Source organism: Culex quinquefasciatus, chromosome 2 (assembly GCF_015732765.1).
Source record: "Culex quinquefasciatus strain JHB chromosome 2, VPISU_Cqui_1.0_pri_paternal, whole genome shotgun sequence".
Taxonomy (NCBI): Eukaryota; Metazoa; Arthropoda; class Insecta; order Diptera; family Culicidae; genus Culex; species Culex quinquefasciatus.
The window spans coordinates 160,794,470-160,809,615 of NC_051862.1; the positions used below are offsets into that span (position 1 = coordinate 160,794,470).

The 15,146-nt window shown below is 36.9% G+C and overlaps 1 protein-coding gene across 3 annotated transcripts in view; it reads left to right on the top strand.

Moving 5' to 3' along the window:
• LOC6043713 (paramyosin) overlaps positions 1–15,146 on the top strand; it is a 46,027-nt gene that overhangs the window by 9,208 nt on the left and 21,673 nt on the right. For all 3 annotated transcript variants that reach the window (XM_038253556.1, XM_038253554.1, XM_038253555.1), the window contains 8 exons: positions 1,013–1,243; positions 1,320–1,635; positions 1,700–1,860; positions 1,955–2,032; positions 7,833–8,072; positions 8,146–8,250; positions 14,233–14,295; positions 14,616–14,690. In XM_038253556.1, coding sequence (XP_038109484.1) covers positions 1,013–1,243; positions 1,320–1,635; positions 1,700–1,860; positions 1,955–2,032; positions 7,833–8,072; positions 8,146–8,250; positions 14,233–14,295; positions 14,616–14,690 — 1,269 coding nt within the window. The remainder of the gene's footprint in view (positions 1–1,012; positions 1,244–1,319; positions 1,636–1,699; positions 1,861–1,954; positions 2,033–7,832; positions 8,073–8,145; positions 8,251–14,232; positions 14,296–14,615; positions 14,691–15,146) is intronic.

Genomic DNA, 15,146 nt, shown 5'->3' on the forward strand with positions numbered 1-15,146 from the left:
CCAAAGCATTCTCGTCTGATTAGAATACATTTGGGAAATATTTTTTTTAAATGCTTGTAAAAGGAAAAGAATAACTTTTAGTAAAAGTGAAAATAAACAGAAATGCTCTACTCGTTGGTGTACTTGGTTTTAGTAAATTTCAAGGAACACTCCAGATTATCCAGCATCATTCAAACACGACCGCTTATTAGGATTAAAATGGGTATATTTACCCTAAAATTTAAAATTTTTCCGAAAAAAACCACAATCTTATCAAAAATTAATAACTCAGCGGCATTATTTTTATCCATACGTTTCTATAGAGATCTCCACGGATTCTCTCACGCACACCATGTTTCTGTGTTAGTATTTGTATTTAAAGTATTGTTTTGGTTTTGATCGATTGTGATTGGCTGAATTCCAAGCAGCTGATTTTGTTTACACTATTTACACGCAGACATAGGCAAATCGAGTAGACAAATCGCCTGTAAAAACCAGCTGTTTTCCACGTGCTCGTGGTATAACAAAGGGCACAGCTGATTTTGACAGACGAATCATTCTACTCGATTTGCCTATGTATGCGTGTAACTTAACTTCAAACTAACACACTCTCGCCCGTGGATATCTCTATGGCTCGAAAGGTGTTCCCAGAAACATAAAAAAATCTCATAATAAATGAATTTTGCGAAATTGATTTTATTCCTTAAAAAAAGTCTAATTTAAAATTCTTCTAACTTTGCTGAAGACACCAAACCGATAAAAAAAATCCTTGAAAAAAAAACTTCAGATTTTCCATTTCCGGTTTTGGTGGAGAATTGTTCAGTAGAAGTAAGGTTTGTAACTATTGGAAAAAATTGTCCAAAATAACTTCATGAACATGCATTGAACAAAAATGTTAAGCAGTAGAATATAAACTAAAAATGCAAATTGTTGGAAGCAGATATTTCAACTAACCTCGATGGTAGTACTTGCAAGTTAGTCTTGCTTATCATAATAACCTTCATCTCAATCTCATCTCCCCCTTAATTTCCAGTGCATTCCTCCGGCCGCGCTCGAATCGATGGCCCTGGTCGACTCGCTCGCCTCCGAATCGTGTACCTCCCTGGGCAGTGGCAGTTCCGGCTCGTCCGTCGAAACGGTCGTCCACTCGAGCGATCTCAAGTCGAAGCTGCTCGAGCTGCAAGCGGTACGAGCCGGCCAGGACAACGTGATTGCCGAGCTGCGCGGCAAGCTGAACGCCAACGAGAGCGAGCTGAGAGCGCTGGTAGGGGTGGTGGAGAGTTGCGCGGTAGGGCAGAGGGTGCTGATTTTGGTTTGTTTTTGTTTTTTTTGTTTTTCAGCACAACGATTACGACAACAACGAGCGCAAGTTGTTTTTAATACGCACGGAGATTGTGAGACTGATTAGAGCTACGAGGGAGAACTTTAGCAAGTCCGGTATCACCCTAGCGTACAGCGTTCGAGCGTTGGAGGAGTTCCTGTCGCAACCGTTGATTGGTGTTAACTTGTCCGATTTTACGCTAGACGAGAAGGATCAGGCCATCTTGACCTGTCTGCAGCAGCATCTGGGAGCGATCGTGCAGGTGTTTCTGCAGTCGCTGGAGAATCAAAGCGAAATACGGGCAGCCCTGGAGGATTCCCGTCAGGAGATCATGTGTAAGGCCTTTAATTCTGGTAGAATTACCCTCCGATCGTAAATTTCCCATTCCCCTGGTTGCAGTGCTGCAGCAAGAAAACCGCAAAAACCAACAGCTCATCGAGCTGCTAAAGGCGGAGGATCAGCAGCAGCTAGACGAGGAGGGAGATTCCGCGACCACCCTCGAGGACAAGGAAACATCAATCGATTCCGACATCATGAGCAGCGTATCGTACGAACAGACGGTGAGTCATCGTCAGGGTTGGAACCTTGCTGGCGGTTAGTCGCATCGCCATTCAATGGATGTTTTTTTGTGTGTTTGCGTACTTTTTGTTGCAGATAACCGAATCGCTTGCAGCTCAGCGCGCCCGAATGCAGCATGTTCTCAGAGACATGGCAAAAGAGATTTCCTATCTGGTACGGATTCGTTTGTTTGTTTACCACTTGATGTTCCCTTTCACCTTGTGTGTATGTGTGCACTTTGCTATTTTCAACAGGTTAAAGTAGTTGCTCTTAAATTCTGATTGCGTAGCGCGTTTGTTGTTTATCCCAATTATATCCCCACTCTTGAGCTGGTTGGTGGGTAAACATAACACTCGGGGTTCGCACCTTGTTGAAAAGATGCTTCACGTTTCGAAAAACTTTAAAGGTTTTTTTTTTGTTAAATGAAATTTGAACTACGATTTTGTGTGAAATAGGAATTGGTTTGCTACGCAACATAGAAGGTATTGTTTTGATTCGTTCTATGTTAAAATAGTGTTGTTGGTGTCAAGGAATTTGATTGGATATTTTGTGAATGAGAGATAGATTAGTGAAAAGTTCTCTTTCGAGTACTCTCTCAGTCGAAAAAAAACATCTTTCAAAACTTGTACATACCAACAAAAAATCAGCCTAAAAAGCCAACAAATAATGTTGTGTCAAATTTTAGAATACTGTGAAAATGCCAAAAAATTGGGCATTTCTAATGTTTTCACATTCACTGACGTGAAAGAGATGCACTGGTCGTATCCAAATCCACATAGACCCATTTGCATTTTTTGTGGCATGAATTTGCCAAAAATTAAAACTTTTTTTTGTGTTATGAAAAATAACTTTTAGTAATTTTCGTGAGTTTCTTTGTCATATTGGTCATGCCGACGGTGTTGTGCTATCTTGTCCCATGTCGCTTATTGACGTTCCAAGAATAACGCGTTTGAATGTTTTACCTTGAATAAACAAAAAAATTGTGCACGCAATGTAAACAATAAAAAAAAACCCGATTTAATATCACCAGAGGGGATATAGAGCCTTTCTTACAAAATGATGAAACTCCGACAAATATATTGATGCAATTATTTTTTCAGAAACAAAATGATACCACTCAGTGAGAATTTTACCTAAAGCTTCGAATATTTTCAGGCTAAACCTCGAATACAATTTTTTTTTAATTTCAGAGGTACATTTTGGGTCGCAAGGTATTAAAAATTAATTAAGAAAAACATATTGGATTTACATTATTAGAAAAATATAAAGGGTACTCAGTCTTTAATGTTAGTCTATGATTAACTTAAAAAACTATGTATCGCTATTGCACTTTGTCGATCTACCATGAGAAGCCATAAGAACACTTTCACGCGCAGCGTAAAACGCGCAAACGTGCTGGCGTCTATGCTTCGACTTGACAACTTGTCGATCTTTCGAGCGAGAACGAGCCGGGACTTGGAATTTGATGTTCAGTATATGATTCTGTATAAAACAAAAAAACAAAAAAACAGTTGGAAAAAATAGGGTAAAAATAAGACGTAAAACACTAATATGGCTATATCTCTGGAAATAAATTTTGGAAAAGCTTCAAATTTTGGTCACAAGCAGTTTATGGCGCATGTTTGAAGCGGTTTTCCAATAATGGAAGACACAAATTTTTAAGAGCGGATACAGACATCGCTCAAGTATTTCAGAAAAAGAGCTCTCAAAAATCAGACTTTGAGTTCCGGGTTTCGGGCAAAAATTCAATCGAAAGAGCGCATTTAAACCTTCAATTTAGTAATAGGATTTTTTTCTGGGACAACTCCCCGCCGCGCACGAATTTTTTAAGATTTCTGAGAAAAGTTTTTTTCTAAAAGCAAACCTCTTTTTCGGTTTTTATTAAATATGCATCTCAGGGTTGAACTCTAATTTTGGGGATCTATGAAGGTAAAAAGGTGAGGCATTTTGAGCTTCACAAATTTGCGTTCTTAACTCAATTCAAGCAAAGCAATGAAAATGGGCCAAAGCCGAAATGTAAACAAAGAGTCTGTCCTGCTCGTTCCTACTGTAATTATTTATAAATATCCACTGACTTAAGCAGGACAGACTGAGATTTCCAGAAAAGTGTCACGTGTTTTTTTGTGGATGGTCCCCTAAGGAAAGTTCTAACAAAACAAAAAATAACATAATACAATTTTAAAAAGAATCCATTTCTGAAAGAATTACTCCACTAAATTCTTCTACAAGTTCTATGCAAGCAAGCGTGGTTGTTGTTTATCCCAAATTAATCGCACCCACTGGCACTACTGCCGGTTTGTAAACTATCTGTTGGATTGGTGATCGAAGTAGGTATTCCATGCTCCTCCAAACTTAGCTTCTTAGAATCAGACTATTTCCAATCACCGCCGCCGCCGACTTAACCCACTTTCGGCCACAATTCCGCAACTATTTATAGCTCGCATCGTGAAATGGAAAGTGTTTGCGTTTTCTCCAAGTTGGTGGCCAAATTGAATGACGTTGCTACTCAAACAGTTTGTTTTGCAGTATTGTTACTAAAATGACTAGTCAATTTGTAAATGTGATTTTTCCTCTTTTTACCCTTCAAATGGCTATCCCATGTCAATGATGGGATCATAGTAATCGGTGCGTGCGGTCGCGAAAAATCTTTGCTCCGTCATATTTTTTCTTGATTTTCGTAATTTAAAAAAAAGTTTCTAAAATGTTTGGTGATATACCTAAAATGGATATGTTTAAAAAGAACCTGGACATAGATATGAAATTGCGTTGGACTGGTTGTTATGAAAATGAAATTTGGTCATTTTTGGAGTATAACCGGAAGACTGAAGTTACGAGTGACGAAACCCAATGGAAGGACCAGAATAAAAGATGGACATTTACCTCAAGCTTTCATTGCTCGATCATGGAGATGGATCCTGTTTGCAACGGGACAAAAGCGCACTGGAAGGTTTAACTGAAGGAGCGCTGAATTTTTCGATTGCGGAGGAAGTGGTCATTGCCGGAACTTTGTTGCGCAAATCATAATGATGATTTCGAGTCATGCGGAGGGACTGGTTCTAGAAGAAACGCAAGCCACCATCAAGGAATTTGGTGAGATCAATCCATTTTAATTCCATATCTGTACTGATGTCTTTGTGATGAGAGAGTCCACTTTGCTCTCCATCCGTTCTTATTCCTGATTTTATGTTCTTCTATTGCTCTTTCTACCATCTGTTTCTTTAATGTCCTTGTGAGGGGATCATCGATCCATCCGCATTGACATACTATCTTTTCATTTTTCTTCTTATCTTTCTTCATATTTTTCACTCTTTTTGCCTTTCTTACTAAAGAAAGGTATAGGTTTTACTTTAAGTCAGGACGTCATTTCCAGCTTCGTAAATATGTCGATTCAGCATGAATTTTAAACCGAAAAATCGCTAAAAAATCACACTGCATCGATTTTCGACGCTTCGTCGCCAAGTCGACAAGTTGTCAAGTTGAGCTTCGAATACTGGCGCGAGAATGCTGGCGCATATGTTTCGGCTCGACTTATACTCGTTCGTAGTAGCTTGTCTACCGATGTTTCCTTCAACATGTAAGATATCGTAGCTTTTCGGTTTCTTTTGCTCTGTTCTTTTTTGCATAACTGTCCAATGTTTATGCAAAAACTTTTTTGACATAGGACATTCATCCGGGTACAATCAATTTGTTTCCCGTGTGCTCCTAAAATCGCCTTTAAGTAGGCTTCATTTGTCGTGTCGTTTTATTTAACAGAGTTCATTGGATTCCAATAGGAGCTTTCGAAGCTTCTAAGCTTTATATCGTTTTCAAAGTTTTCAATGCTCGCGACGCCAATGGCTATCTACCTAAGGTATTGCGATTGAGTGTGTAGTGGTGCGGTTGTAAAAATATCTATCTCTGACTCTCTCACTTTCGTAGACGCTGAATGGCAAGCTTCCCACTGTGCGGTTGACTCGGTTTTGCTTTGCGCCTGCTTTGTTCGGTTTTTGGGCTCGTACCAAAACTAGAAAACCAAAACCGCGGTGTGTGTCGTCACTTGCGCATTGGAAGCTAAGAATTTGTACGATTAAAAATATTCGATAGGTGAAAATTGCGTTTTCAATTTCTTTTAGAAAACACATCATTAATAATCCCTTGCTTTCATCATAAGATTTTTTGTATCAAGTCGATGTTGTGAATTGAGAGAAGTTATATTCTTTAGTAAGAAAGGCTCTATCTCTCCCCTGGTGGGATTAAATCGGGTTTTTAACACTTACTACCAGTCTTTGTGAGGGGATACTGAGCTCGATTTGCTCTCCATCCGCATTGACCTGTTCTCATCTATGTTTTTTTTGCTTTTTATTAGTAGTTAGAATCAAAGCCGGGGATCGGGAAGGGAGCATCAGGGCAGTGGACGGTATGCTGTAATGGCGGAGATTGGATGTAGATAGTGGAAGACCAGAACTACGTCACAAGGGGAAAATAACGTATTAATTGTACAATTCTTAAGGATTGTCTAATTACTATATCTATTGACCCCTGTCAGTCTCCAGCTGTCTGCCGCGCCCTTTTAGGCCCCCAACAGGGTGCGAGTCCTGTTTTTCAGCTTTGTCAGACTTTTTTCGGAGTTATTGGAGGTTACTGTCGGAAGGAGATTCTCATCCCCTGAGGACACCGTGAGTGATTTTGCTTGTTCGCGTCCAACCACCCCCTTTTGGCCCTTCATACGGCAGTAATTTGAAGATGCTCCCTTTAAGTCTGAGCCACTGTAATTCTAGGCAACCGCTACATAGGTCATCCTTGTGGCCCTGTTGGTTATCACATCAAATCAAATCAAATCAAATGGCTATCCCATGTCAACGCTGAGAGGAACATCTACCTTTCAGAATTCTATCCCACAATCTTGGCAAGAACTTATTTTTAGAAAATATTCCCAAAATTTTGCTTCGTAATGCCGCTCACAAAATGTCTTTTCCCGGTTCTCCTATAGTGCATCCCAAAGAGCAGTGCATTTTCTGTGTCGAAATCGTTTAATTTTATCTTATTTCATCTTCTTTTCGCTCTCTCGCCGGTGAGATGTTTGTAAACTTGGGCCAGCGTGTCGTCAAACGCCGTCAACACGCCCGCGCGGAAAATCCGTGACCACGTGCGCCAAGAAGAAGTGGGTGGTTTTGGGGAGTGATGCGGCTGCAGTTTTTCTTTTTTCTTTTTGAAACCCGACTTGTCTCTGTCATTCTCAGACGTGCGTGAGTCTGGGAGTGGGAGATTTAGACGAGGACGTGGAGCGAGGAAAAGTGCAGTGCGCTTTATAAATAAACAGATGGAGTTTGGTGGTGTGTGGCGTTCGGGAGATTTGGACGCGGTGCGTTAGATGCGTAATTTTTGGTCTCTCACAAGTGTTTTAAAATACCTGAACGCATTCTACTGTTAGAATCAATAGTTTTGCTACAAATTTTGAAAAACAATGTTTTGAAGCACGAGTCGTACATTCACTCGCCAAGTTAAATAAATACGACATGTGCTGAAAAATCGAGTTTTGCACCGAGTTGCTTACAACATTTTTAAAATTCACTTTAAAAAATCCTTTAGATAGGATTGGTTGAATTCGATGGACTGTTGGATGAACTCTTTCAGTCAGCCCACCGTTAGACACGGCATAGGAAGCTGCAACAATCTCTTCGATCTCGCGATGTGAAATCTTCCCTCCACTTGAGAAGAGTTCCCGCTCAGCTTAGAATTTTCCCAGCGCGTGAGAACGACTGACGACGGCTGACGAACACGAACCGTAACAGATCCCGCTCAGTTTCATTGGATCGTTCGTCGCGTGCGCGTTCGTCGTCGTCGGGATCGGAGTTGTGAAAATTTGGGAAAATCGTGCGGGAAATGAAAATGGGATATCTTTCTTGAAAAAGTGTAAAAGAGCAACTACTGGAACCGTTTTAAGCAAAGACACACACACAAAAATCGCATTCACACAGTAATGGGCATTCTCCAGTTAGGAAAGGATTTGTCAAGCGAATCCTTGAGCACGTTCTCCGAGCTGGACGCCACCCCGCTGCACTACCTGATCGAGGACCTGAAGCGCGAGATCGACGCCAAGGACACGCTGCTGCAGGGCAAAACGGAAAGCATCGTCCAGCTGGAGGAACGCGTGACCGTGCGGGAGAAGGAACTGCACCGGCTAAAGTTGCGCCACGATTCCGCCAGTCAGGAACGAACGAGTTATGAGAAAAGGGTAAGAATCCGATGCAAAATGGCCAGCGCGGAAGTTCTCACCGATCGATTCTTGTTTGTGGCTCTCTCTATAGATCGAGCATTTGCAAGAGGCACTGCGCGAGCATGACCGGACGATCGAGGCGTTCCGGCAGCAGAATGCCATCCTCGGCCAACAGCTGGAAGATATGAGCGAAACGGTGAGTACAGAGAAGAGTTTGTGGTATTATAGCTTCTATTAATAACTTGACGGGTTTTGCGATGGACGGATCGTTCCGTTGAGGGGTTAGGTATGTTTAAAGCAAATCACGACTTCAATAATTGCAAAGTTATTTGAAAATTTTTCGCTTGTTATATAGCATTAAAATATGACCAATAGGGGTTTTTGTGTTGAAATTATGTAGTGAAAATCTTCAGTATCACTTCTTAAATGGTATATTATGATTGAATTGAATTTATCTCACATTATTAAAGCATATAACAAAATATAAAAACATAGATAACTTTTCCATCGTCTCGCGGAGCTTCTCGGCCAGGCTGAATCATCTATAGAAAAAGAAATTAAATAAAAGGCAGGGTTGGATCAAATATTTCATTGATAAAAAGGGGGAAAACAATTACACTGAATTATTTTTTTCTAAATGGTAATAATTTTGGGCAATCGATTTTTGCCAGAAGAACGAATAGATTTAGTTTGTAGGAAATTTCACAGTAAATATTTTTGTATCACAGAAAATGCTATTTCGATACTCCAGAGCCAAGATGTTCAAATTTTAGTGTTATTTTTTCCAATTTTTAAAATTTCTCAGAATTCACTAGCAAAACTTACACATTGCACGACGTGTGGCCAGAAAAAATAAAATAGTAAGGAAAGTAATTTTTCACCTTTAGGTTACTTTTTCAAATCAGTAAAAAATCCGATGGTAAAATCACATGCAAAAGCATGCACACCACCTTCGTCAAAAAAGACACTTAATGTTACACACTGCATGTACAATTTTGTTTTAAAATGCATTTTCCAGTTGTTTTGCAATCATTAGTTTTCAAAACATGTTAGATTTGACGAAAACAAAAATAATAGCCAAAATATATGTATATATATATATATATATACATATATATATATATATATATATATATATATATATATATATATATATATATATATATATATATATATATATATATATATATATATATATATAACTTCGATATCTCAGCAACTAATGGTCCTATTTACAATGTTAAAATATGAAACATTCGTGAAATTTTCCGATCTTTTCAAAAAAAATATTTTCAAAATTCAAACCAAGACTAACATTTTAAAAGGGCGTAATATTAAATGTTTGGCTCTTTTGAAATATTAGTCGTGATCGGAAAATTTCACGAATGTTTCATATTTTAACATTGTACATCGGACCATTAGTTGCTGAGATATCGAAGTTAGAAAATGGTGGGTTGTTTGGGTAAGACTTAGAAAACATCAATTTTCCTGTTTTTAATCCTTTCCATGGCAATATCTCAGCAACTAAGGGTCATATCAACAAAGTTCAAAAAAGCAAAATTTATAGAATTTTCTCAGCTTCTCAAAAATATTTTTTTCAAAAGTGTGCTAACATGTGCATCAATTAAAAAAAATGAAAAACTGATACTATTTTCAAAAAAGTTACCTAAAAATGGCTTTGACTTGGAAACGGTGATTTTTTTTATTTGATTTCGATTTTTTGAAAAAATCAGTATTGATTCAAAAATTCATAACTCGGTCAAAGATTTCTTGCGCAACCTGGAAATTTCTAAAAAGTTGCCATTTTATGTCCCCTAAAAAATATCAAAAAACAAAAAAAAATCAAAAATAGTGTTTTTTTGCAAATCAAGTTTTGGTGACAAAAAGTTATATTATAGTTATATTAAAAATAACATTTTTTTTACCGTGTATCATTTTTTTAGTGTAGTCCTTATCCATACCTACAACTTTGCCGAAGACACCAAATCGATTAAAAAAATCCTTCAAAAGATACTGATTTCTGAATTTTCATTCATCATTTCTGTATGGACAGCTGCCAAATTTGTATGGAAAATTATATGAACAAACTAATGATGCAAAATGGCTTCTTTGGGCATACCGAAGGCACCAAAAATAAATTTCAGCCGGATTAAAAAACACAAAAATTAAAATTAAAAAAAAATACCGATTTCGTAGCTTGACAATTCCGCCATGTTGGTTTCCCATACTGATGAGAAAATTTATTTTACACCCAGGGTTTAAGAGAGTGACTTTCGCGAAAAGGGGTGCGTGAAACTATTTTATAATTTTTTCCTGTCTTAAAAAATATTGTTGCATATATGATTATCTATAATTTAAGAAGTGAGCACCTCCCAAGTGACCTTTTAGGCTTTATCAAGGCTGTCCAACATTAAAACCACTAAGTCATAACAGCCTCCCCAGAACCCCGATAAATCTCTGTTAAAACCCAAAAGGACCTCCGCAAAAGGTTGTCACGGCCTATTTATAAAACCTACATAGGAGTTCAAGGCTTTAACATTGAATCCTAACAACCTCCTCAAAGCCTTAATAAAACCTTCGTTAAAACCCAGTTAGGAGTTATGGAAAATGACATTTCATACGTCTTATACCAGACAGATTTTATTATGGAAAAAAATAGTCTTTGTCTTGCCAAATGATATAGGGGACATATACCTATTTTAAGCCTATTTAGCGATGACTCTTGATTCCTTTAAGAATTTCTCTGCAGGTTTCAATTAAATCATCAAAATTCTATGTTCATGTGGAAGGGCAATTCTTCCTGAACATGCTAATATAAAATAATATGAAGTTCAGTTATTTCATCTATTTTGTAAATCATTTTTAAATCACTCCATCAAATTTGTATATTCAGCCTAATTTACCTATTATAATCACTCCCAGATACCTATTTTAATCAACGCCTTGAAAGCACCACTGAGCAATTCTCTACGAAATCGGTCTTTTTTCTTCAATTTTAATTTTTGTATTTTTTAATCCGGCTGAAACTTTTTTGGTGCCTTCGGTATGCCCAAAGAAGCCATTTTGCATCATTAGTTTGTCCATATAATTTTCCATACAAATTCGGCAGCTGTCCATACAAAAATGATGTATGAAAATTCAAAAATCTGTATCTTTTGAAGGAATTTTTGATCGATTTGGTGTCTTCGGCAAAGTTGTAGGTATGGATACGGACTACACTGGAAAAATAATACACGGTAAAAAAATTTGGTGATTTTTTATTTAACTTTTATCACTAAAACTTGATTTACAAAAAACACTATTTTTAATTTTTTTATTTTTTGATATGTTTTAGAAGACATAAAATGCCAACTTTTCAGAAATTTCCAGGTTGTGCAAAATCACTGACCGAGTTATGAATTTTTAATCAATACTGATTTTTCAAAAATCGAGATTTTGGTCGTAAAATTTTTCAACTTCATTTTTCGATGTAAAATTAAATTTGCAATCAAAAGTACTTTACTAAAATTTTGATAAAGTGCACCGTTTTCAAGTTATAGCCATATTTAAGTGACTTTTTTGAAAATAGTCGCAGTTTTTCATTTTTTTAAATTAGTGCACATGTTTGCCCAGTTTTGAAAAAAATATTTTTGAAAAGCTGAGAAAATTCTCTATATTTTGCTGATTTGGACTTTGTTGATACGACCTTTAGTTGCTGAGATATTGCAATGCAAAGGTTTAAAAACAGGAAAATTGATGTTTTCTAAGTTTCACCCAAACAACCCACCATTTTCTATCGTCAATATCTCAGCAACTAATGGTCCGATTTTCAATGTTAATATATGAAACAATTGTGAAATTTTCCGATCTTTTCGAAAAAAATATTTTTGGAATTTTCAAATCAAGACAAACATTTTAAAAGGGCGTAATATTGAATGTTTGGCCTTTGTGAAATGTTAGTCTTGATTTGAAAATTCCAAAAATATTTTTTCGAAGAGATCGGAAAATTTCACAAATGTTTCATATATTAACATTGAAAATCGGACCATTAGTTGCTGAGATATTGACGATAGAAAATGGTGGGTTGTTTGGGTGAAACTTAGAAAACATCAATTTTCCTGTTTTTAAACCTTTGCATTGCAATATCTCAGCAACTAAAGGTCGTATCAACAAAGTCCAAATAAGCAAAATATAGAGAATTTTCTCAGCTTTTCAAAAATATTTTTTTCAAAACTGGGCAAACATGTGCACTAATTTAAAAAAAAACTGCGACTATTTTCAAAAAAGTCACTTAAATATGGCTATAACTTGAAAACGGTGCACTTTATCAAAATTTTAGTAAAGTACTTTTTGATTGCAAATTTGATTTTACATCGAAAAATGAAGTTGAAAAATTTTTACGACCAAAATCTCGATTTTTTGAAAAAATCAGTATTGATTAAAAAATTCATAACTCGGTCAGTGATTTTGTGCACAACCTGGAAATTTCTGAAAAGTTGGCATTTTATGCCTTCTAAAACATATCAAAAAATAAAAAAAAATTAAAAATAGTGTTTTTTTGTAAATCAAGTTTTAGTGATAAAAAGTTAAATAAAAAAATCACCAAATTTTTTTACCGTGTATTATTTTTTTCCAGTGTAGTCCGTATCCATACCTACAACTTTGCCGAAGACACCAAATCGATCAAAAAATTCCTTCAAAAGATACAGATTTTTGAATTTTCATACATCATTTTTGTATGGACAGCTGCCGAATTTGTATGGAAAATTATATGGACAAACTAATGATGCAAAATGGCTTCTTTGGGCATACCGAAGGCACCAAAAAAGTTTCAGTCGGATTAAAAAATACAAAAAAAATCGAATGACCGAAATCCTAGAGAACTGCTCCACTACAAACAAAATCTGCATGAAAATCATAATTACCACGTGGATGAGAAACAGCTGGAATATTTCATTTAAAACTTTTTTTGAACTAGAAAATGATCACCCTATGGGGGCTCTCATGCCCCTCATGGCATGCCCTACAAGGGGAACCATACTAAAACTTGATCGGAGAACTTTTTGAAAAACGTACCCACCCTAATGGTTATACTAGTTATGTCAGAAATTCATTATAAATGTGTGTTTTCATCAAATGCTAATCAAATTATTGCCTTTTCAACTTTTTCTACCAAGATGGCGGTCAATCACAATCAATGAAACCACGCGTTTATCGCCACATTTATGCATTGCTATTTGGCAGCGTTAAAAACTTTTTACGAGCTTATGGTTTAAAACCAAGCTTTTTGCATGCCTAAAGGCAATTGACAGCTACAACACCCTTGGTTTTAAAGAACCATGAGATAAAACCATTAGCCATGACATTGCCATCGGGTTTTTAAGACTCTCTTAAAACTTTCATAAAACCTTATTGAAAGCCATTTGGCTTTTATTGCCACCAGGTTTTATGTCCGAAGCATAAAACCTTCTTAGAACCTTTAAATCAGCTCATGCTTATTAGTTGCTGTGAAAGCCAACATAAAACTTACGAGCAATCAAGATGCTATCATAAAACCTCAATAAAACTAGGTGGTGGCTAGTTGGTTTAAAAATGTTACTTGGGCTAGAACTTCTCGACAGGACCTCAACATTAGACAGACTACTCATAAAAAAATTGTTATAATATTACATCTTGGAATGGTTACATCTTTTATGTCACAAAAAATGTGTTATTCTACTTCTAAAAAAAAGTAAATTCGCCACTATTTTAGTGTTTTGCCACTTTTTCAGAACTAATTGAGGTAATATTCCATTTACGCCTTCCATTTATACACATATTCTTGCTGTGTACTACCTTGATTGAGTCCAGTTCTATCTCTGGTAACCTACAGTTCCAGAACATTAATTAAAATGTTTGAATCATAGCAATTCAATTCGATTCATTTTGTAATAAAAACAATCAGAATTCCTAACTGCCAAATAAATTTATTTTTTTTATCTGATGGTTTAAAGGGTTAAAAGATGAGAGATTTTTAAAATCTTCATTACGATCATATTTTATTACGCTTCTTGAATAATTTACTATCTGTTGTGATTAGACCAGTCTTCCTAATTACACAATAAACTTCACGCTCTCCCCATCACAGAGAAACCCAGTAATAAAACAGTAATTAATTTATGTTCTTCACTGTTTTTTTCTTCATCTTCTTTTTAAACAGCTGCAAACGTACAAAGAAAACCTCCGACGGACCGTCGAAGAGAAAAACAACGCCGAGGACGAGGTAGGTGGTGGTTGTGATGTGTGCTGAGTGCGACTGATGATGAGTGATTCTTTATTTACTCTTTCCCTACACGAACAAACTACTCTTGGGGGTTTTTATTTTCCCTCGGTTTAAGTTAATACCTACTTTGAACCGTACGGTGCTGCTGTGCAGATTTCCGGAGGTGCTCATGTTTCAATTTTTTTTTCCGGGAATAAATTTTGTTTTATTTTTGTTGGGAGTTAGATTTCATGCATTTAATTCGTCATTTTTTAGAGTATGATGTATTTCATAAGTTTTTTTTTTCATTTTCTATTCTCTCATTTCCAAAAAATGTTCAGTGTAAAAATCAGCTCGTGACCATCTGCAATCTTCGATCGGCCCTCGAGGAGACAAAGCGCAACGGGGGCGCTTCCGTGAGTTTACCTGCCTTGCTCGGTCGGGGGGTGGCCGGTGGTGGTCCGCCCAGCCCTGGCAACCACTATCAACCGCAGCATCACCACTACCACAGCAACAACAACACCACCAGCAGCGCCACTAACACTAACAACAATAATAACACCGCTAGCAGTAGCAGTAGCACCAACAGTGGACCTTCCTCCTATTGGAGTGCCTTTTGGCGTGCATGATCCTTGCCCTCCTCCACCTCTACCCACTCTCTATTGCTTTCTGTTGCCAATTTAAACCAGTTACAAAGTCTTATGAATTCTCGATTGTTGAATCTCCGAATAGCATGCTCAAAGGTGTTTTTTTTGTGTCGAATTAATCTTTGAACTTAACGATTAAACAACCAACGTTCGAACTTACCAAGTGCCAATGTCTTGTGTCAACTTTGTTACTTACGTTTTCTCAAATATATACAAGAGTATTAT